The sequence below is a fragment of the Achroia grisella genome, unplaced genomic scaffold (genome assembly GCF_030625045.1).
Source record: "Achroia grisella isolate CSIRO2021 unplaced genomic scaffold, CSIRO_AGI_Agris_v1 utg660, whole genome shotgun sequence".
Lineage (NCBI taxonomy): Eukaryota > Metazoa > Arthropoda > Insecta > Lepidoptera > Pyralidae > Achroia > Achroia grisella.
In genome coordinates, this window is record NW_026712984.1 from 3,442,410 (window position 1) to 3,463,930 (window position 21,521).

The window sequence follows — 21,521 nt, forward strand, 5'->3', positions numbered from 1 at the left end:
GTTAGTTTAGTATATACGTAGTTCATATCGAGGAAGCAATATTGTGAAAATTGTTATTACTATTCAGTGATTTATGCATGTATAAAACCCTAATTGCAGTTATATATATTTGGAACTTGTGGATATTTGTATGATAATTACGAACAATGGGATGGACTGATTTGTTACAATCAATAAATTAGCTTTAATATATATTGGTGTTTGTTATTTATTCCTATACAAAACACGTAAAGTATTTCTAAGTAAATAATTTGTCGGTAATAAACTGTAAAATCGGGATATCGACTTTACCGTTTTAATCTTATAGTCGACTTTAAAAATCTTATTTTGAATTAATATCGTCATTTATTGCCAAATGTAATATATTTAGCATCTAATTGTTGTTCTATAAAATTAATGGGAGTCCTATAGTTCCTCTAGCAGAAGAGAAAATTATCTTTATTTATTCATGAACAATGTACATCGTATTTGAATATTGACATAATATAATGTATATATTTTCTATCTAAACGCAGTTGAACTAGTGGTCCATTTTTTATGTAATTTTCGGCGGTTTTGGCCAACCATTTCATGATGAGTGATATCACCTACGGACAATAATATAAAGTTTTAACGACAGCGGACTAATTTTCAAGCCAAGTTTAATAATAGTTATCCTGGACGATTCGCCCAGTGCTATCTAGTTTTAAGCTAAGCAGAGTTCGTGTAAAAGTTACTAAGTAACTGATAGAAATACTTACATATCATAGATACATCTAAAAATCTATGTATATTATATAGAAAATACCCAAATCTATAAAAACATTCATACTCATGAATAAAAATGTTTGCATCGTTCGGGTATCAAAACTGCATAAATAAAAAAATAAAATATAGAATTATAGATTTTTATGGGTTTATTTTATTGTAAAGTCATAGTCTAATTTACAAGTAGGGTTCGGGGAACTCGAAGGTGACTTCGCGTCCTGTTAGCTTCTTGTATACAGACTGGAAAGTGTCCACCTGAAATAAGAAATTGATATTAATATTTGTTCCAGCATTCCTTCCATTTCTGAGCTAGCAATTGAAACGGTAACTGTCTGCAACTATTACAACTAATTACTAGCTACAAGAGAGAACAATGTTGTTTTATTTTATCTGAAATACCTAGTTTATTTGTCTTAGTTAATCTCTTAATAATAATGAAATATTAATTAATTAATATACAAAAATACTTAGATACATAAACTACATAAATGTAAGTAGATATAATAATAAGGCTAGCTATTCATTATTTATTATTATATCTACTTAAATTTTATTATTATTTTTGTACATTATACTAGGATCAGTGTCTCACACACGACACCATCAAAGTTTCCAAGCACATGTTTTTCATATGACTGCAATGGCAAGTAAGCTGACGTAAAGTGGCAATTGTTGTCTATATACATTCTCAGAACCGATTTCATGTTTTCCATGCCATTCTGTAAGTCCAAACTTCCATACCATGTAATTTCACTCGTAAATGGCTTTAGACATAATACAAAGATACAACAAATCTTCACAGGATTTAATCTCTGACAACTAGCAATATCAATGGCTGGATGGAAATCATGTACATATCCAATGTATTAAGAAAAAAATTAGAAATACATAAATAGGTGTCATATATTATACTTGTGGGTACTTTGATAATATCCAGTCTGGTTTTCTATCAGGTGAGTGAACATAGAGAACATGTCTCCCAAATTTAGTGTCCCTTGATATGTATACTACAAGAAGTCTTATAAAAGGTGTAATAATATAGTTTATTTCTAATATTTTAAAAGAATATGTACCTTGTGTTCAATGGTGGTTTGTTGGTTTTTGTCCAAATGCACTTTGATGAGTTGTGAGCCGTCCAGCTTGACCCTGATGCGCTTGCCAACAATTTCAGCGGGGAACACTAAGTCTTCGAGGATAGCATCATACACTGAGGTCAGTGTCCTGAAAAAATCGTTAATATGTGAAAATATGTCTGCCAATGTGTTCTCTTTTTAGTATATTGCATAACAGTTTAGGTTCCAAGCTTTAAAAATCGTTACATAGTTCTTAAGATAGTTTTGGCTACTCCTATGATGAATAATCTAAATTTGTAATTCCCACCAGACTCCCTCATTTTAATATTAATTGTTTATGTATGTCCACTTAATAATGAAACCTACTAATAATTGTTTGTTGTCCCTGAGGTGATGTTTTGTCTTTAACTACGATATATGGACCCGGAATTTGTCAAACTTTAATGATCAAATTGAAATAAATCACAGCTACAAAATTCCACTGGTCTCTCAAACCATGATGTTGACAAAATCACCACTCAAATTTGGTAGCAGCCATTTAAAATAAAGAAGAAGCTACTTTATGACATGCACTTTAATATTACTACTATTATTAACTGTAGCATTCAGTTCAGCTGGCTGCTACAGTCGAGAAGAATTGACAAGAAACTTTATTATCCATATTAATATTTTAAATTTTATTTTCATTAGAGCACTAAAGTTTCTTTGGTTAAACACACTGATCTCAGAAAGTATTGGTTTAAATTACAAAATTACTACTGTTGGTCAGACCATAGACAAAGTTGCATATGACAGTTATTAAATATAAATATTTAATAACTAACTGTCACATGGGACTTTAACATATCATCACAACTGTTATCTCAGATGGTATAATCAAAGCCATTGGCGACTATCAACATTGTGGTGAACTCAACAGTTTAAATAAAACCGACATTTTACTATCCAACATGTCAGGAGGCTAGCCTACATATTACATTTTCCTCTAAGAATGTTGTTTCTTTCACAAGCTAGTCATTCAGATTTAAACTCACAACCACTTCGGCTCAGTTAAAGGTAGTAAACTACTTGGCTACAACCTATAACACTTTTTTTTTTAATTTAAATAATGTAGTTCAACATACCTGGAGCGCGGCCTCTTTTGTTTGTTAGCGACGCGCGTCTTGTGGCTGGGCTTGGGGAGAATTTTCCGGTCACCAATGAAAACAACGTGTTTACCACTGAACTTCTTCTCCAATTCCCTGACCAGTCTGATCTGAATCTTCTGGAACGCCTTCAACTTGGGCATGGGCACATAAATGATGATTGACTGGAAAACAGAAGAAACCAAAAATGAACATAAAGAAAATCTATTATTTCATGTACATACATATATGGTCTAGATGGGGTCTAGGTATTTTCTCTGTATATCATGCATTTATATATAAGCTATAAGGACATCCAAATTTAAATATTTTGAATAACAAACTTAATAGATTGTTGCTAGAAATCAAGAATACTTGCCTATGCCCAGAACAATTGAAATAATACTCATAAATAATAAGGATAATACCATGTCCCAATATGAATTTATGGGTAACTAGTTTTATTACAGTTTATCTGTATTATATTATACAAACTGTTAAGAATTGTTAATTTTTAGTACTAAGAAGGTAACAAACATATACACACTTTCATTTTTATCTAGCATTGCGGGAATTTTAATATTTTTCTAATTAAAATAGTTTAGCTTATTATAAACAATGAAGATAAAAACTGGGGCAACAAGTTATTTGATACAGCATATGATATATAAATGCCTGAGGTGTTAATAGTATGTTAAAAAGAGGTTTAAAATTTAAGTTCAAACAACTGAACATGGAACTTTTTTGATCTGTGGTTCAGACTGACTGACAGCAGATAAAGTATGTTTAAACATTTGAAAAGAGAATGTATTTGGCATATTATCTTCATGTTGAATGTTTGTAATGTTTTAATTTATGAATTAGTGTGCTTTTACAATATTAATTTTGGTTTGTAGTTATATTTAGTTCATCCGTTAATCTGTGTTATTTATTTCAATAGAATTGCTACTTTGCTAACATTACAAGTTCTAAGATGACTTCCCTCACAGTTTAGACAAAATTATTTTATATATTATCTGTACAAGAATAAGTATGGGTTATTAAGTCTATATTGTACATATTATTGCTTGGGATTGTACACAACAAGTGCCTATAAAAACTATCATTGAAAAATTACCTACTAGATTATAGTAAGTCTCCTTTCTTAAAAGCATTGTTGAAGCATGAGTTAACTGTCTAGATAATAACTTGAAACATACCTTCTTATTGTGCAGTTCAATTTCTTTAGCTTTTGTAATGTACAGCTCCCTCAGCTGCGCCTTCAGGTCAGAGTTGGTTTCCAACTCGACCAGCGCCTGCGAGATCGAAGTCTCGAAAACATCGGGTTCACCGGCGCTTGCCTTGATAATTTTCGTACTCATCTGAAATTCACCAACACTTTTATTTTCAGCAGAACTTTAAAGTAGAGGTTAGGAATGTTAACTGTAATTTAGTATGAGAATTTAAACAGTAGCACTCGAATACACTAATTATATATGTTATCTATGATGTTATTATCACACACAAGTAGGTAATATATAATTGTAATTTCTATTTCACTTTCGGCAACAAAAACAACGTTGGTGTCAGACGGAGGAAGTGTCACCCGAAATAATCTTTAAGATCAGTACCGTAAATAATTATCTATTGGCATATATATGGTGCTGGTTAATATGTGAAACAAATTGAGGCAATATTTATGTAATAAAATTAATAATTTCATAAAATTTCACTAAAAATCAACAATGACAACTACCTTGAATACTTGAGGGGAGGGAAAGAGATAGAAGATCAGTGTGCTAAGCCTTTAAATTTTTAGTACCAGATAAAAATAAAAATATTTTTTAATTTTTAAAATACATTTGGATTTATTATACTGGTAAATTACAAAACAGTTGTAATATTTTAATTTGTTAGTCAATATTTTTACATGTGTATTAAAAGAAGTATGTATATTTATAATCAGCCCATACAATATTTTCAAATAAGAAATAAGAATTTTTCATGTAATTTACAAATAAGTTAATACTGAAAACATTATTTTTAGACTTGTTAACTACAATTACAGTAAGTTAGGTACATATCATGACTACTTACTTAAGTATACTTATTAGCACTTCTTAAAAAATTAGACAATAAAATGTGAAGAATTAAAAAATGTGGCAAATTTACCCCACAGCATTCAGAATTTAGTTAATAGTAACATTCCCTATGTATACGTTCAAAAATTAATTTAAATCATATAATTCCTCCATTGTTAATTATTTTGGTAATTTTATCGGTATTAAAGTAATTATATTATTAGTATTAATTTTAATATTGAACAATTAAATTAATTTTATATTATTCTTGTCATTTATTATACTAAATGAGTGACAGTTTCTAGCATTGCATTTAACATAAGAAAAACCAACAGAGTATTATTATTTTTACTAATAATTGTTGAAAGAAACATTTATATAAGTGTAGATTTTTCACTGATATCTATATCGAAATATTTTAAAAATAACTTTAACACGTGCTTTCGGTGCGTGCGGTTATTTTTTTATTTAATTATAATGACAACGACATTGACGTACATATTTTATGTTTTGAAATTTCCGAATCTTACTGAATTGATTTAAAAACAATCATTTCATTATTTGATATCAAACAGTAAAGTAAATATAGCAGAATATATGATATGTTACTATGCTGTATACTATTCATTAAAATTATCGAAGATGTTCTCTTGAACAGTCAATATAAAGGGTTTGTTTTTATATACTAGTATTTAATTGCTAATCGTATATAACATTTTTTCTTTTTCATTTGCTATAAGAATAGGAATTGTTTGACGTTCAGTCTTTCAATAGGTGTGATCATAATGTGTTTATTACTGTTTATTTCAGACTGGAAAATGTTTCGTCTGACATGAAATGAAATACTATGAAATAATAAATAGGCCTTGAATTAAATACGGTTTATGTTAAAGGCAGATAATATACTGTGTTCTTATTAAAGCTGACAGTTACTGTAAAATAATGAGGCCAAATTTAAATGGGTATGTGTCTGTGATATTTTAATTTCTATGTATTGTATGTAGTTGTTAAATTATTTGTTAAGATGTTTTGGACTTAATATTAGATTTCTTTTAAATTAATATTCATTTTTATGGATTCATGGACTGTTTTAATGTCAATGGTTCTCATAATGATTAACACATACTTACTGTGACATGAGAATTTGGTATATTAGATAAAATGTTCTAAAATATTAATATTGACAAGTCTAATGTGCTCTAAAAAGAGCTTGCAGTGGTGTTTCATATAAATCTACTATGTTTCTATTGGAAACTCTTATTTTTTTTTAAGAATTATAGAATTTAATAATGTGTACATATTTAATTTTGAATTTAGGCAAATGTATGGCGTCCATCTATATTATAAGCATAGACAGCTTAATAATCAAATCAAAAATAGTTTATTCTTGTAGCACATGTTAGCCGCTTATGAATATTAAGTTTTTCTCTCATTCTGAATGAGTGGTAGAATAAAAAAAATATGACTATACAAAAGTGCTTGTATTGAATTTATTTGAATAAAGATTATTTATATTTCTATTGATATTTTAAGTTTTTTGTATTAATATTTTATACTTCATGTATGGGCAATATATGTAATTACCATAGTCTTTTGAACTTTTCTCAATTTCATTGACTCTATGTAAAATTATCCACAAGAAGCAGAGTGGAGACAACTAACATGGCGAGAAGATATTAGGAAAATAGCAGGAAAAAGTTAGACACAAAGAGCAAAGTAGAGAAATAGTGAGAAAATAGGAATAGTCAGAGAAAGACATGTAAAACTGTTAAGATTGAATAAAATAAAACAGAATCATGTTCTTATGTCGGGACCATATAGATAGAACCTTTTTATATTAATATAAACACACCAATATTTTATTAAAATATTGTTTTCAAATTGAAATAAATTATATAGATAAGGGGGATTAATTTTGATCTTCCAATCTTATAAGAATATTGAGTATTGTATAATATTAGTGGTAAAGGGTTTTCAATTAAGTGATTTTTCCCAATAGTAAAGAATTGGAATATTGAAAATAATTTCTAAAAAGTTCATACAAATTAAATGGTTATTTCTAGATTTAGATTTTGTTTTTTCCTTAAAGCTTATCCCTTTGATTAGTATTTTATAATTAACCCTGTATAAAATAAATTAATAATTTATTTAAAAATGTATCAACTTTATTATTATATTATATTATTAAGTATATTTCAGACAACATTCTGTGTTTTTCTAATGGATCATAACTAAATGGTGCACCTGCCTGTGCTGTGGTTTACACTGGGGAGCAGTGGAGGTTGATAAGATTAGCATGAGGTCTCCGGTTAGTTAACCGTCGTGATAAATTTGTGGAGTATTTTACCACGATGGTTTCCAGGGTGAACCATGTGGAGGTCAGCCTGACATGATACATTGCAAACAAAGGGGTTCTTAATCCACATTACTAACAATGCCATTCCACCCCTAACACTCGGCGTTGGTGTGTATCGGAAACCCTTTTTGTCATTGTCAGTGCATCAGTTCTTTAAACCTACATCCATCCCACAAGTCTGGAGATCAGCTTGAAGTTTCTCTTCTTGCTGCTCGATGAACCGCAACTGCATGGTGTATAGAGAGATTGCGTAAAGATATTCGTCTCTTTAAATTATTATAAGGACAGGATTTGTTTTGTATATGTTTGTTTCTTTTTATAATAATAACAATAGTAATAAAAAAACTATATAATAAGCTACAGTACCTACATTAGTAGCGAGAAACATCCCATAACATACAATTAGTGATGGTAATAAACTGAATTAAAAAATTCTTGGTCTGAGCAATATGGTATTTGTTTTATTAAAAAATAATAGAGAATACAGTTATTGCATCCACGCGAAGCCGGGGCGGGTCGATAGTGATACTAATTATCCATAAAGGGAAACACCACGCAAGTATTTTGATAGAAGCATTGATAACGTATGTGTACAGTATACAGAATCATAACGCGGTTGTTGATAACGTTTCAGTCTGCCTCCACAGTGACCCAGCTGACGTTGTTTCGTGAATTCGTAACGCTTATTACTCGTATAATCAAATAAAAAAGTGTGTATTTAAATAAGAAAAAATACCTTTCCTTTTTTTATTTTTATTCAACTGCGCAAGTGCAATCTGTTATACTGCCAGTACGTATTATATTTTTGTTATAATATTCATTTTGCAGATTAACAAATATTACACGTAAGTGGAATTCACAGTGACCCAACTGACGTTGTTTCGTGAATTCGTGACGCTTATTACTCGTATAGTCTAATAAAAAAGAAATATATTTAATTTAAGAATAAACATTTTTTTTTATCAACTGTCCAAGTGCAATTTGTTATACTACCAGTACGTATTATATTATTGTTATAATACATTTTACAGATTAAATATTCACGTAAGTGGAATCCAGTTGGCATTCTCTTTACTTATTTGTTTTTGTTATGTAAATTCATTACCAACATCTGCTTATACTGCTAAATATACGTAAAAGTGTTGTGTTTACAGAATTATACAGTAATGAACGTAGGCAAAGACTATAATTATAATATATATAATATAAAGTACCTATAATATAACTACATATACATATATATCTATAAATATATATGTACATATACCAAGTCAAAAGCAAGATAGAGAACTCGTACTTATGAAACTAAACTTTTTGATCAAGTAACAAAATGCGAATTATCAAATAAAATATCAAAATTTAAAAATAAATATAGCTTCGTAGTGTAGCGGTATAGCAGTCTATTTCGCGGTGGTCGCGGGTTCGAGTCTAGCACAATACTGTTCTTGTCTGTATTTCTATTCTGTTTGTTTAAATATCTTCTATGTTCTAACCATAATATAAGCATTTCTAATTGTTGTTTATTTTCCATAGTATTGAGGTTGCTCAGCTGTGCTCAGGTTTCAGAAGTAGGCTGTAAAAGTCGCTTGCGTATCATCAGTCTGATCTTATTTCAGCCGCAAAGCAGCTTGATTTGTAAACTGTGTTTCGGTAATAGGGTATAGTGTGATATTTTAGTTCTTTTAATTTGCAGCACGGTTTCACGGGTGTCATATGATAACGTGATGTTCGTAGTGTTGTTCATGTATATACACGACAGTTACCGCTTACCATCAGGTTAGGCCGTCTTTTTTGCCATTTCAATTACATAAGAAAAACTAGATGCTCGTACAATCACGATTCACGAATATCCTATCATAGTATTTTATAGCATGTAATGCTTCTTTACATAGTATAAAATGAAGTCGCTTCCGCTTCCTGAAGTCTGTTTGCTGAGGAAGGTTTATATGTATGCTACCCTCCCCGGCTTCGGGTACATGTACCCGTGCGAAGGGAGGGAGGGGATGGTAGCTAGTTAAAAATACAATATAAAATTGACCTTAAGTTATTTTAATTTGGTTAAATGAATTTAATTTGTTTAAGTTATCAGTATAAGATACAATAATGTCAAATGAAACGAATATAGTTTTGGATATATCTGTACATATTTTTTTCCCCATTTGCATCTAGCCGGTTTTGGAAACATTTATATAAGTTCATATTACGTTTTATTGACTGTCGTAGAATAATTTATCTATAAGACAGTGTATATTGTTTATATTATATTCACAGAATATTTCGTAACATTTAGTAAGACAATAAATATTTTGGAAGAATAAACTGTCACGCCTCTATACTCTGTAATTTCACTGCCAACTCTCACCTTTTGAACGAAGCTTACAAAGCAAGTTACGTAGCTAAAATAGATGAGACACCTACTTTTGTATTGGTAATACCCACGTAGATGATTTTCTATAAAATTTACCTCGGCAAGGGAAGAAATTTATAAATGGGCTTATGAATATCAAAGTTCGGTAACAAAGATGTAAAAAATACAAAGCATTGAGAATCATCTTGTTTTGAAGTCGGCTAATCACATCGTAGTATAGTAATAATGGACAATGTGTTATTACACTTAATAATATTATTAATCCAAGGATTAATGCATTCTACTTGTAGAGAATTATGACGGTTTAATAAGATAAGATTTATTATTATTGAAAATGACTGATGAATGCCTTTTTAAGCCACCACGTAATCACATACGCTGAGGATGAAAAATGTGAACAATATTAGTTGTTCTTAGATATGGATGGACCAGTGCCGGAATTATATTTCTATGAGTGTAGGCATACAAATTTCCGCTGCCCCATCCTTTAAAAAATAATAATTTTCTATTTGTAGTAAAGAAGGTTTAACTGCTGCTCTCATCTATCATTCACGCTATACTATATTATACATATACTTATCTATATAATATACTATATATATTACGATAATATGGGTTTCGATAGGAATGAGTTTCTATTCTTTAAAGTATAAAAAGCCATGAGAAAACTGACTTTTATCCTCTGAAATCTGCCGCCCCTAGGACGCTGCCGCCTCTAGGCCACGACCTATATGACCAGGGCTGGGGTGGACGGATTCGAATGAAATTTAGTATATTCATAGATCTTATTGCCTGCATTAATTTTTATGCAATATATGAAATATTGCATAAAAATTAACCCCTACTAGATTATTGTTTTTTATAAGATAAAATATAGTATGTGTCTATGTTGTATGCGTAGTATATGTCGTATATCGTTGGTATGTCATATGTCGTTCGTAACAAATTTAATTAAGATCCGTTGAGCCGTAGGTTAATAGGTAACAATGATACAGACAGTCACACATTCACATTTATAATTTATACAAGTATATATATATAAATAGAATATAAGTGTCTGCTTGTAATTTCAAATTATAACAGCTTTCCACTAAATGCATAGGAATCGAACCTGCGACCATCGCAAGTAAAGCGGTGTACTAAATCTCTACATCACCGAGGCCGTCTATATTTATACAAGTACTGTAGAGAATGGTATTAAGAATCTAGGTTAGCACTAAGTGGTGTCGTAACTCTTATTACGGTTTTCAGCATACTTAAGTGCATTGTATTATGTCCACAAGTGCATGAAATATGATTTGTGCTCATTGTAAGAAATGTGACCATCAAGCATTGCTATGTTGATTTTATCCTTATGTAAATATAATACAGTCTACAATAGTTTATCAGAACGTGTACGTACATTTGTTAAAATTCTACGCAGTGTGTTTAGCATTTATTTGTATAATTTGTATACATCTGAGGCCGGAAAATATACAGTCACAAGTTTCTGACAAATATGTAATACCTATTCTTATATTTAGAATTTTAGAAATAGTGATAAATTCCAGTTTTCATGTAGGTATATATGTATATATTTATACGAGCTGAGTTAAGTAATTACCGTTGCCCATAAGCCATGAGCATCGGCAACACCAGGAGAATTCAAGTGCATTGCCGGCCTTTTAAGAAAGAATAAGTTCTTTTCTTGAAGGTTTCTATAAATATTTCTATAATAACAGTAGCTTAAGTTACTCTTTATAATACTAGCTATCTGCCAGTAAAAGTCCCGTCAAAAACTATTTTAGATATTAGCACTTCTTTTTGCTAATATCTAGTTCAGTTAGACATTTTTTTTTAATATTATTTTTTATGCGGATGCCTAACTTGAAATCACAAACATACATTTAAATTTTATTTATGTATAAATGAATTAAAAATAATTAGCGGTCAGATGCAAAATTTAACTATCGAGTATCAAATCATTACAGAACAGCAAAAAAAAAATCTAATGATATATTTAATGTGTTATTGTTAGTTTCGTACATACGCGTAAATGACGTATGGTCGTTTTAAACATTACGTACTGTGATGTGAACAGGATGTAACATAATATCTGACGATAGTTTTTCTAAAACAACGTGTAAGGAAGTGTGATACGACCCCTCCGCTCAATCCCGATCGGTTCATTAGTTTTTGAGATTATTGCAAGCATATATAGACGCAACTGAGAATTTGTTTCATAACATACATGTATAGATAAACACTTTAGTATACTATTATAAATTAAATTACAATTATTCGAATATCTAGTGTACGACTGTCATGAATCTATAACATTACACTTATTTCCTGTCCCCCCCTCCGATCTCCGTCCAATTTAAACGGGGAAATTACGACGGCCGAGGTTCGAAATTCTAGCAGTGCTCTCAGATTAAAGTCGTATCCATCAGGCGGGAGTTGGCCTTTGGCCGCTCCATAAGTCCTTCCGTGTGTTTGTGTTATGTGCACTCGCCCTCTATCGTCCAGTGAAGCTGTAAAGGCTGCGGCCAACAGCATTAAAGTAAACCGAAAAAAAGGGTGATATTAGTTGTTCTATTATACATTGGACGGCCTGATCGTTTTTCTTTTCTTTATTTTAATCCAGGAAAATTTACGCAGCGCCATCGGCCGAGTTAGATTTTTGTATAAAGTTGTAAGACAGTAAGACTGACGTTACAGATAAAGAATGGAAAAAATAAAATAAATAAAAAAAAAGTAATGTACACGTTGCTGTTTATATATTTGTCATTTCAACAATTCCAAACGAAGCAGAACATATAGAAATAGAAATAATCTTTATTCAAATAAACTTAATATAAGCGCTTTTGAATAATCTAGTTTTTTTATTCTACCGCTCATTCGGAATGCAGACTCATCACAAGAAGAATGAGCAAGAAACTTGTGTGTTGCTCTTTTAACTAAATTAATATACTGTGGGTACTAAACAGGTGATAGAAATATACCATCAACTCCTACTTTTTAATCGTGATTTTAATTTATATGGTAAAACAACTTTTACTGGGTCAGCTAGTAATTTCTATAAATTCATAGAATTCACTGTCTTAGGAGATGATTTTTACCGATAATATCTCATTCAGATGGCCGTCCCCATGAGAACGATGTTATTGTAATTTTCTTGTCTAGGATATAAATCATGGGATATATTTTAAACGTGATATTTTGTTTCAGAGTCGCCATGACACCTGCCATATTGGTAACGGGTGGCGCTGGTTATGTGGGATCTCATACCGTCGCTGCACTACTCCAGTGTCAACACGAGTACACTCAATTCGATATAGTTGTTATTGATAATTTATGCAACTCGTATAGGTAAGTAGTTGTGATAGAACAGACCTATTCGATTCATTAGAAAATATCTGAACATTTGACGGCCTCGGTAGTTTAGTGATTTAGCTCGCCTCCTTACTTCCGATGGTCCTTATTGCACGATGCAATTATATGTATTCTTCTATATTTATGAATATGCTTGTTTATAACGTATATTACGTATATATTTGCCAAAAAAATATAAGTGTTTATATCAGTTATCTAGTACCCATAACACAAGCTTGAGCTAGCATAACTTGGGTCTAGGATGGCGCTGTGTGAATGGTCCTGAGATTATTATTGCACGATGCAAACGTTTGTTTTCTTCTATATTTATGAGTATGATTATTTGTATTGGTCGATGTTTTCTATGTATGTAGTTACAAAAAAATGTATTTCTGTCAGTTTTCTGAAGTAAAGTTGATTTTGGGACTAGATGAAGCTGTGTAAATTGTCCAGAGTTATTATTATTATATATTTTTATGTAACTGGATTCACAAACAAGCTGACGCTTCAAGTGGGGGCCTTCAAGGGTCATCTATATACATGAAGAACAAAATAGAGGACAAAATTTCATTTTATTTTCTTTTTATCATGATTTTGAAATGAATTTGTAATAAAAACATATTTAAATACATTCTTTTGTCTGCCATATTGAATTTGATGGCGAACTCGAGCGAACCCTTTAATTGGATACATATATCCTTGAAAAGCACACAAATAATTATACTTATTGATTGAATTTACAATGATGTCACGTGGCTAATCATGCATTGTCATTCAAACTCAACGTTTATGCAAAATTACAGCGCAATCAGTTGAGCAAAACTGTTGGAATCAGCTGAGTATGTTGAAACCTATTTTTATACATTTCAGTAAAAATATGATAAAAATGAATAAATTATTAATATTTTTAAAAATTCAATTTCATAATAGTATCCTAATAAATTTTGCAAATGAAATAGAAGTTTGGAACATGGACGAGATTCTCAATTGAAATCTACATTTTGTGTCAACGTCACGTCCGTATGTGTAACCGGAAACGATAAAGATTTTCCCGTTCAGGAAATGAAAATTAATTATTAATTATTAACATTATTAATCTATTGATTAGGTATCTATACATTCTAATTGATGTTATTCGCTTGTATCTTTAATCTGGACTGACGTAATTATTGTCTGATCAGCTGATAATAATAATGGATTACAACGTAATTTACAAGTGTTAATACAAATATTACAAATAAAGCCATAATGCGCTCGTAATCCTACTGCCTCTGCGCGCCGTGCATTATTGTGCATCTGTGGCGCATTACATTTACGCGGCAAAATAAAATAGACTACAAAAATGGCTTCTTCCGCAGACAGAATTATCTTGTGCTCCTAATTCCTAATTGTTTTATACTATTACCTATATATGTCTGCAATTTACTTTTATTACAATATACTTTCTATGTATTCAACAAACCTGAAGCCCCTACTAGCATACCTAGCAACAAGTATTAGAGAGGTCATTACTAAAAACAAAATAAAACAAAAGTTATCAAACATTGATTATGAACAAATTCAAATGCGTGGATACCTCTATCTCTCTTTATTTAGTTTACTTTGGAATTTTTGTGCTGGTTTAATGTGCCAGTAAAATTGCAAAGTACGCTAGCATAACGACAGTCCTCAGGCGCATGTTCATCACAGGCTTCACAATATGCTGTTTATGTACTGCCATAGTCATTACTTCCTATCTGGTGGGGCTGGTAACTTTTATACCATTCTAATTTCATAAGAATATATTATGATATTCTTCATTTTTACAACAGATTACCAGGTTTTTCGTAACTAACTCAACCCGTGAAATTATGGTTATATCTTTATTGTTTGTAAAATTAGTGAAACAAAAAAATATTCAAAATAAAGTATACCACAAAAAATTGTATTTTTTTTGTGATATCGCACAAACTCACAGACAAACAATTATTGTTTTGGGGCTCTATTACGTTGACAAAGTCTCCCTATAACAGAATATCTCAAATATTCCATCTAAAGACAGCGATCAGTTACATTTTTAATTTTTTATGATAGATATATGTACAGATTAAAGTTCTTGCTTACAGAGAAGAAGGTGAGAAGAAACCTTCTCCACTGCGAGTGGTGGAGGAGTTGACTGGCAAAACTATACAGTTTTACGATGTGGATATCAGAGACGCAAATGGTTTAAGCAATGTGTTTGAAAATGTAAGTACTTTTTTTACAAGTAGACTCGTCTTCTACTTCTCCAAAGCCGTTATATATATATATATTTTTTTTTTTAATTCAATGGTATATTAATTGTTCCCCGCGATTTAGTCTGCTTTTATGCTCTATGTCCGTATTAGTGATTACACTATTATACCACATTCGAGGCAACCTATAAATGATAAATAGTACGTGTGCGTCATTCTATAATTTTTCTGCCCCAGCTACCAATGCTGACTCAGCTGATATGCTCGGTCCACTTCTGCTGACTATAACTTATTTTACCCTTTACCCACGCAACGTCATCTACATTGTATTTCCCCACCTTCTGCAATATTTTTCATTGCAGCTCCTATTAGTCGTAGCGTAATGTGCGTGCATGCTTAAAGCCTTCCTCGACAAATGAACTATCCAACACAAAGAAGTTTTTCAATTCGAACCAGTAGTTTCTGAGATTAGAGCGTTAAAACAAACAAACTACTCTTATAATATCTATAAAATCTCAGCTTTATAATATTAGTATAGAAAAGAAAATTATGGAAAAATACTTATATACGGAGATATATATTGGGAAACGATTAACAAGACAGAAAGTATAAACAAGAACTATAAGTTTCAATACAAATTTAGAACAATAAATACATTTCCGATTATCCAGTACAGTATATATACAACTGTTTTATATCACCTTGTTATTTATTTGTATTGGCTTTCTTCAGCACAACATAGACTGCGTGATTCACTTCGCAGCACTGAAGGCGGTCGGCGAGTCAGTACAGAAACCCCTCGAATATTACCAGGCGAATATTACAGGAACATGCACATTACTTGAGGTATGGAAACTTATTTATTAAGAATAAACATAAACTACCTGTGCCCGCGGTTTCAACCGCTTGTTTATAGTCTTTGTTCTTCTGAGCTAATATGAAGCCACCGTAAACTGAATTGTTAGATTTATTCCTTAGACATGTCAAATGAAACGCTCATAATAAATTTCGGGCAGAAGACGTTCAGCTGTCACGTGACCGCTGACTGGCTGGCTAATAGCGTTCGTAATACGAAATCGCCAGGCAGTTCAGTTTAAGCCGTAAATCGAATGGGAATAAGAGTTCATAATACGCCCCTTGATGTATAAGATATATTATTGAAAAGTTTCAGGTTGTGAACACTGATTAAATTTATTGTTCTTTGCGATAGCATATGCTAGTGGTTACTCTATTCTCCCAAATTTGAATTTTAATGACTGTATATTATTATAAACATGTTCCACTATTATTTGAAAAAAATACGAGCTGAGTTTCTTGTCAGTTCTTCTCATCTCGATATCATTCCGAACTGACGGTAGATTTGACATATCATAAGAGTCTGTAATAGACCTACATGAATAAAGATATTTTGAATTTGAATTTTCATTAAAATTCATTCAGTAGTTTATGCGTGAGAGAGTAACAAACGTACATCCACACTCGGAAACTACTGCGTTTATAATACTAGCTGAGCCCGCGGTTTCGCTCGCGTTAAAGTTCAATATATAAATTTCAGCATAAAATCTAGCCTATGTGTTATTCTGATGCATAGGCTATATTACTGTAAAGTTTCATTAAAACCCATTCAGTAGTTTATGCGTGAAAGAGTAACAAACATGCATCCACACTCACAAACTTCCGCGCTTATAATATTAGCAAAACTGTAATGTGTATAAAAACGAATAAATTATTTAATTTAATTACAAAGCAAACTCTTTGACGGAATGATAGAACAAAACGCAGATGTCTTTGTAGTAAATCTACATTGGTAAATGCAGGTAATGAGGAAGTACGGCGTCTACAAGCTAGTGTACAGCTCGTCGTGTACAGTGTACGGGGAGCCGGAGACACTGCCGTTAAGAGAAGGGCACCCTACAGGACGCGCGCTCGCCAGCCCCTACGGGAAGACCAAGTATATCTGCGAGGAGATCATGAAGGACGTGTGCGGCAGTGATCAGGTAGATACGTTTTTGTTTATAGATAAATACATACTAATTTTATAAATGGGACACATGGATCAGGGGCGGATCTACCTAAGGCCCGAAGAAACAAAGTGCCCCTGATATTTTTTTGGTTGGCAACCCTGAGATCCATACAAGTGCGCGTCTATCGAAAGGAACGGGGAATTTCTGGTCGCTTGTTTTTGGTGGGTGTATTTTTTTAGTTGAGTAATATAATTAGGTAGGCTCCTAAGTAGATTCAGCCCAGGGCCTCACAATTCACGATCCGCCCCTGAATGTGAAGGTGTGTTTGACTGTATGTTATGTTAGCAGACTTCTAGGAGCAAAACTCACTGTTTTTTTTATTTGTGTATAATGCAATGCACATTTCACTGTAATGTAATGTGAGTTGGACTCTACTGTCCTACCATTGGGTCGTTGTCCGTGTAGGGCAGAGATTACAAAAGTAGCCAGCCAAGCTCCACCCAGAAGCGCAGAAGCCTGGTGTCCTCACAGGCTTCACGGTGTGACCGCATCGTTCGTTTGTGTACGTACTCCAGAATTACGTGAGCGGCCGGTTCTTTGGCTTCAAAGCAGCCCCGACAAAGAGTACTGTCTGTAGTACTTATTACAAGGGTTTAAGGGACCCGTTATTGTCCCTACCATTATTTTAAGGTTTTTCGTATTTAGGTTTAAAAGACGTTTTGTTAATCTTTGGTTTCCTTAAATAAAGTAAACGATCAAATGTGGCAAGTCCAGAACTTGCCACAATTGATTGTTTTATAAAAGTGGTTCGTGTCCATCTTTGGTTTTATATTTTATTAGATATACACCAATTTTTTGGAATTATTGGAATTACTGGCGAGTTCAAGTTCGAAATTGCGAAAACGGTAATGGTAAAAGAATGAGGGACCTGCTACCGCAATACTAGATAGTTTTTGGCCACCTCGTCCGCCTCAACATGAACATACCGCTCAGTAAACACAGTTCGACATTTCAGTATGAATATGTTGTCCTGACTGAGCCAGCAACAGCCATTTCTAAACTAGATGTCAACAACTTCAACATTACATTCATATCGGATAGTACAGCCGTCTAGAAAACTTCACAAAACAGGATAATCTAGTATCACTATGTCATGGATAAGATATCATTGCACAATCGATTAATTATCCAGTAGATCAAAGGGCGCAATGGATGGTAACATTTCACTGTATGGGTTCATCCCTTGTGATTATTTATGTAATGATTTACTTAATATATTTTGTCAGAAATGGATGATAATATCACTCCGGTACTTCAATCCTGTGGGCGCGCATCCCAGCGGCCGCATCGGTGAGGATCCCACCGGGACACCTAATAACTTGATGCCGTATATTGCACAGGTATTTAAAATTACATATTATCATTTACTAATTTATGAAAATAAAAATATAGTAATTTCATAGCCGTTATTGCTGTTTCCCACAATCCTCCAAATCTTTACTTATACCCTTATAGTATAAAATCCATTAAGATGTGGGCTTTTAAATGCAATAAGTGCTATATTTCTAATTTCAATTGTTACTACCAAAGAATAGTGCTTTATTATCTACATATTAATACGTTAAGCAAAAACTTTGTACCACTTTTTACAAAACAAGGAAATATTTCATACATTACAGTTATAGTTTATACTAGCTGTTCCCGCGACTTCGTCTGTGTGGAATTTAACTTTATTTTTCTAAAATAAAAGTAGCCTAAGTTACTCCTTGTTATATCAGCTACCTGCTAAAAAAAGTCCCGTCAAAATCGGTCCAGCCATTACAGAGATTGGCCTGAACAAACAGATAGACAGACACAAAAATTATAAAAAAAATTATTTTGGTTATATACCGTATTCATATTTATATGCATGTAGTAAAAAACGGTTATTTCAAATTTATTTATATGTATAGATAGAGAATAGTGCAGAATGTTTTTTTATATTATGCATAAACATTAAATTAAGAGAACACGCACACTAGTATCAAATACGTGGTGTGTTTGGTACAAACACATATATATTTTTTTGTTTATTGTTAAAGTTTGTGGTCAAATTGAGAATAGATGAATATTGTTCGTCTTTAATATTGTCAATGGTCGTACTGTATTTTAAATTAATTATGGTCCTATTTTAACCACTGGGCGACCACTAGTATTATTTATATAGCATAGATAATAAAAAAAATATAGTGATACTTTAATGCGAGGTGGCGGTGGGTCGGCTGCCAGAGCTGCAAGTATTCGGCGCGGACTATGACACTCCCGACGGCACAGGGGTCCGCGACTACATTCATGTGCAAGATCTGGCCGAGGGACACGTGAAAGCTATTAAGCTGTTCCGGCAGCCAGATTTCAGCGGCTTCCATGCTGTTAATTTAGGTAATATTTTATGAAAGATAATCACAAAACATTATATCAATTCATGGCTTCTCATTATACAATTGTTGCTTCCTTGTTCTTTGTAAAAAAACATACTTTTTATAGTATCTATATTTTTTTTATTTAATTGGAGATGATGGTCCAACTGATGGTAGTGTAACCACTAACTATATACATTAACAAGACAGAGTTCCCATTTCAGAGGACTAAGGCATTATACCGCAATAATTTCCTGTAAGTTCACTTCCATATGTGTTCCTTCAAACTGAAACAGCTTGTGAAGCAAGCTGATTGGCGGCTAAAATGGAAGGAAGTCGAAAGTTTTGAATCGTTAATCCATTATTATAGAACTCTCTGGTCCTAACAGGTACCGGCACTGGTTACTCAGTACTCCAAATGATTGCGGCTTTCGAATCGGCGAGCGGACGGCGGGTACCGTACAAGGTAGTAGGTCGGCGCGCGGGCGACGTAGCTGCCAACTATGCAGATGTCTCGCTCTCGCATAAGCTGCTGGGCTGGCGTGCAACCAGGACATTAGAAGACATGTGTGCAGACACGTGGAGGTGGCAGAGTAATAATCCTAATGGTTTCAAGAAGGCATAAACTCAGTGCTGACGTAAGCATATTATTAAGCGACTTGCGCCCTTATGATCCTGCGCACTGGTGCCTAATAGAACAACAAGCGGCTATGTTGTAGCTGCTCTTTGAAAACAACATGAAATGTTATACCTAAAATAAATTGTAATTCTTATGTTTCGTCTCTTTCTTTGAAGCAAAATTTTCACTTGAGAGAAAGAGACAAAAATATTTGAAAATTACATATACAAGTAATTTTAACTATAGAATTTTTATTCAAAAATAAGTTTATATTATTTATCAGATGACCCAGTTTAATTCTATTTTTATGATACACTAGTTATTAGATTAAGCACTTGTCAGATTTATTTCGCCAAAGAATCCCAAAAATTTATTATGTGCCATTTAACAAATTTATTTATTCGAATTATATTCTTAGTTTTATTTTATTAAACTAGATAAATATGTTCCTATTGTGTTGCCATATTGTATTTAAACATACCAAATATTTTTATTTTGTTATTTAAAGCAAATTCATGTCGGAAATGCCAAAGCATTACATTTATCAGTTTATTTGTCTATTAACTGTCAGCGTCATCAAAAGTACTTTTTTTATAATAAAATAAATACTCGGAAAAACTAAATTATATTTGAATTATTTTTCACAATTTTATGTCGTTATTTTTTGTGTTACATGATGTTTATCATTTTAATTTGTAATGAGATCTGTTGTTAAAAATATTTATTAAATTATTGCGTTTATATTTTTATTTCTGTGACATATCGATACATAATGTTAATATTGGCATTTATATTTAAACTTATCATTCCATTGTTAAATGCATTTTATTTTACCTAAAGGTATATTATTTTGTAATCTTCAAGGTGCTATATATAAAAATGTTACGTACTGTCTTGTTTCGGTCACGAAATAAAGCTTTTTTATATATTTACTTTGTTTTATTTTTAGACTAGCAACCTGACCCAAGTGTATTACAAATCTTTGAATTTATTCGCTTTCCGGTACTATAATATGCATGTATTATATATATATAAACCTTCCTTTTAAATCATTCTATCCACTGCTAAAAGCAGCATTAAATCTGTTGCGTCACTTGAAAAATTTAAATGCAGACAGAGGGGCCAACTTTGTTTTATACTATGTAAAGATACACGAAATATGAATAGGTCAAATACCAAATATAAAATTGCCAACATCTCAGATTTTAAATAAAATTAAATATATTATGTGGCTACCTATATATTAT

General features: G+C 32.0%; 2 protein-coding genes across 4 annotated transcripts; one reads left to right on the forward strand and one right to left on the reverse strand.

The window, feature by feature from the left end:
- Positions 1 to 873: 873 nt before the first annotated feature.
- On the reverse strand, positions 874 to 4,747 carry LOC131849644 (small ribosomal subunit protein eS7). Of its 2 annotated transcripts, none has more exons than XM_059199758.1 (5): positions 4,680 to 4,747; positions 4,144 to 4,305; positions 2,945 to 3,129; positions 1,821 to 1,968; positions 874 to 1,002 (listed from the first exon to the last, which is right to left on the reverse strand). In XM_059199758.1, the coding sequence occupies exons 2-5, from the start codon at positions 4,303 to 4,305 to the stop codon at positions 925 to 927; spliced, it is 573 nt and encodes a 190-aa protein (XP_059055741.1). In that variant the 5' UTR covers positions 4,680 to 4,747; the 3' UTR covers positions 874 to 924. The 2 variants fall into 2 exon arrangements, with proteins under 2 accessions (XP_059055741.1, XP_059055742.1); XM_059199759.1 differs by lacking the exon at positions 4,680 to 4,747 and adding an exon at positions 4,555 to 4,644.
- Positions 4,748 to 5,510: 763 nt separating this feature from the next.
- Positions 5,511 to 20,946, forward strand: LOC131849642 (UDP-glucose 4-epimerase). 2 transcript variants are annotated; one of them, XM_059199753.1, is made up of 9 exons: positions 5,511 to 5,674; positions 5,815 to 5,966; positions 12,939 to 13,079; positions 15,188 to 15,308; positions 16,028 to 16,141; positions 17,113 to 17,292; positions 18,546 to 18,659; positions 19,506 to 19,677; positions 20,045 to 20,946. In XM_059199753.1, exons 2-9 carry the CDS (start codon positions 5,947 to 5,949, stop codon positions 20,278 to 20,280), a joined length of 1,098 nt encoding a protein of 365 aa, XP_059055736.1. In that variant the 5' UTR covers positions 5,511 to 5,674; positions 5,815 to 5,946; the 3' UTR covers positions 20,281 to 20,946. The 2 variants fall into 2 exon arrangements, with proteins under 2 accessions (XP_059055736.1, XP_059055737.1); XM_059199754.1 differs by lacking the exons at positions 5,511 to 5,674; positions 5,815 to 5,966 and adding an exon at positions 7,225 to 8,150.
- Positions 20,947 to 21,521: the final 575 nt, after the last annotated feature.

What these genes read in the sequence shown, in the direction of transcription:
- LOC131849644 (XM_059199758.1), bottom strand. Translation starts at nt 4,305, where the DNA reads ATGAGTACGAAAATTATCAAGGCAAGCGCCGGTGAACCCGATGTTTTC. An exon ending in TTGAACTGCACAATAAGAAG is followed by an intron (nt 3,130 to 4,143) that starts GTATGTTTCAAG and finishes TCTGTTTTCCAG; the next exon opens with TCAATCATCATTTATGTGCC. An exon ending in AAACCACCATTGAACACAAG is followed by an intron (nt 1,003 to 1,820) that starts GTACATATTCTT and finishes TTCTTATTTCAG; the next exon opens with GTGGACACTTTCCAGTCTGT.
- LOC131849642 (XM_059199753.1), top strand. Translation starts at nt 5,947, where the DNA reads ATGAGGCCAAATTTAAATGG. An exon ending in AATTTATGCAACTCGTATAG is followed by an intron (nt 13,080 to 15,187) that starts GTAAGTAGTTGT and finishes TCTTGCTTACAG; the next exon opens with AGAAGAAGGTGAGAAGAAAC. An exon ending in TAAGCAATGTGTTTGAAAAT is followed by an intron (nt 15,309 to 16,027) that starts GTAAGTACTTTT and finishes GGCTTTCTTCAG; the next exon opens with CACAACATAGACTGCGTGAT.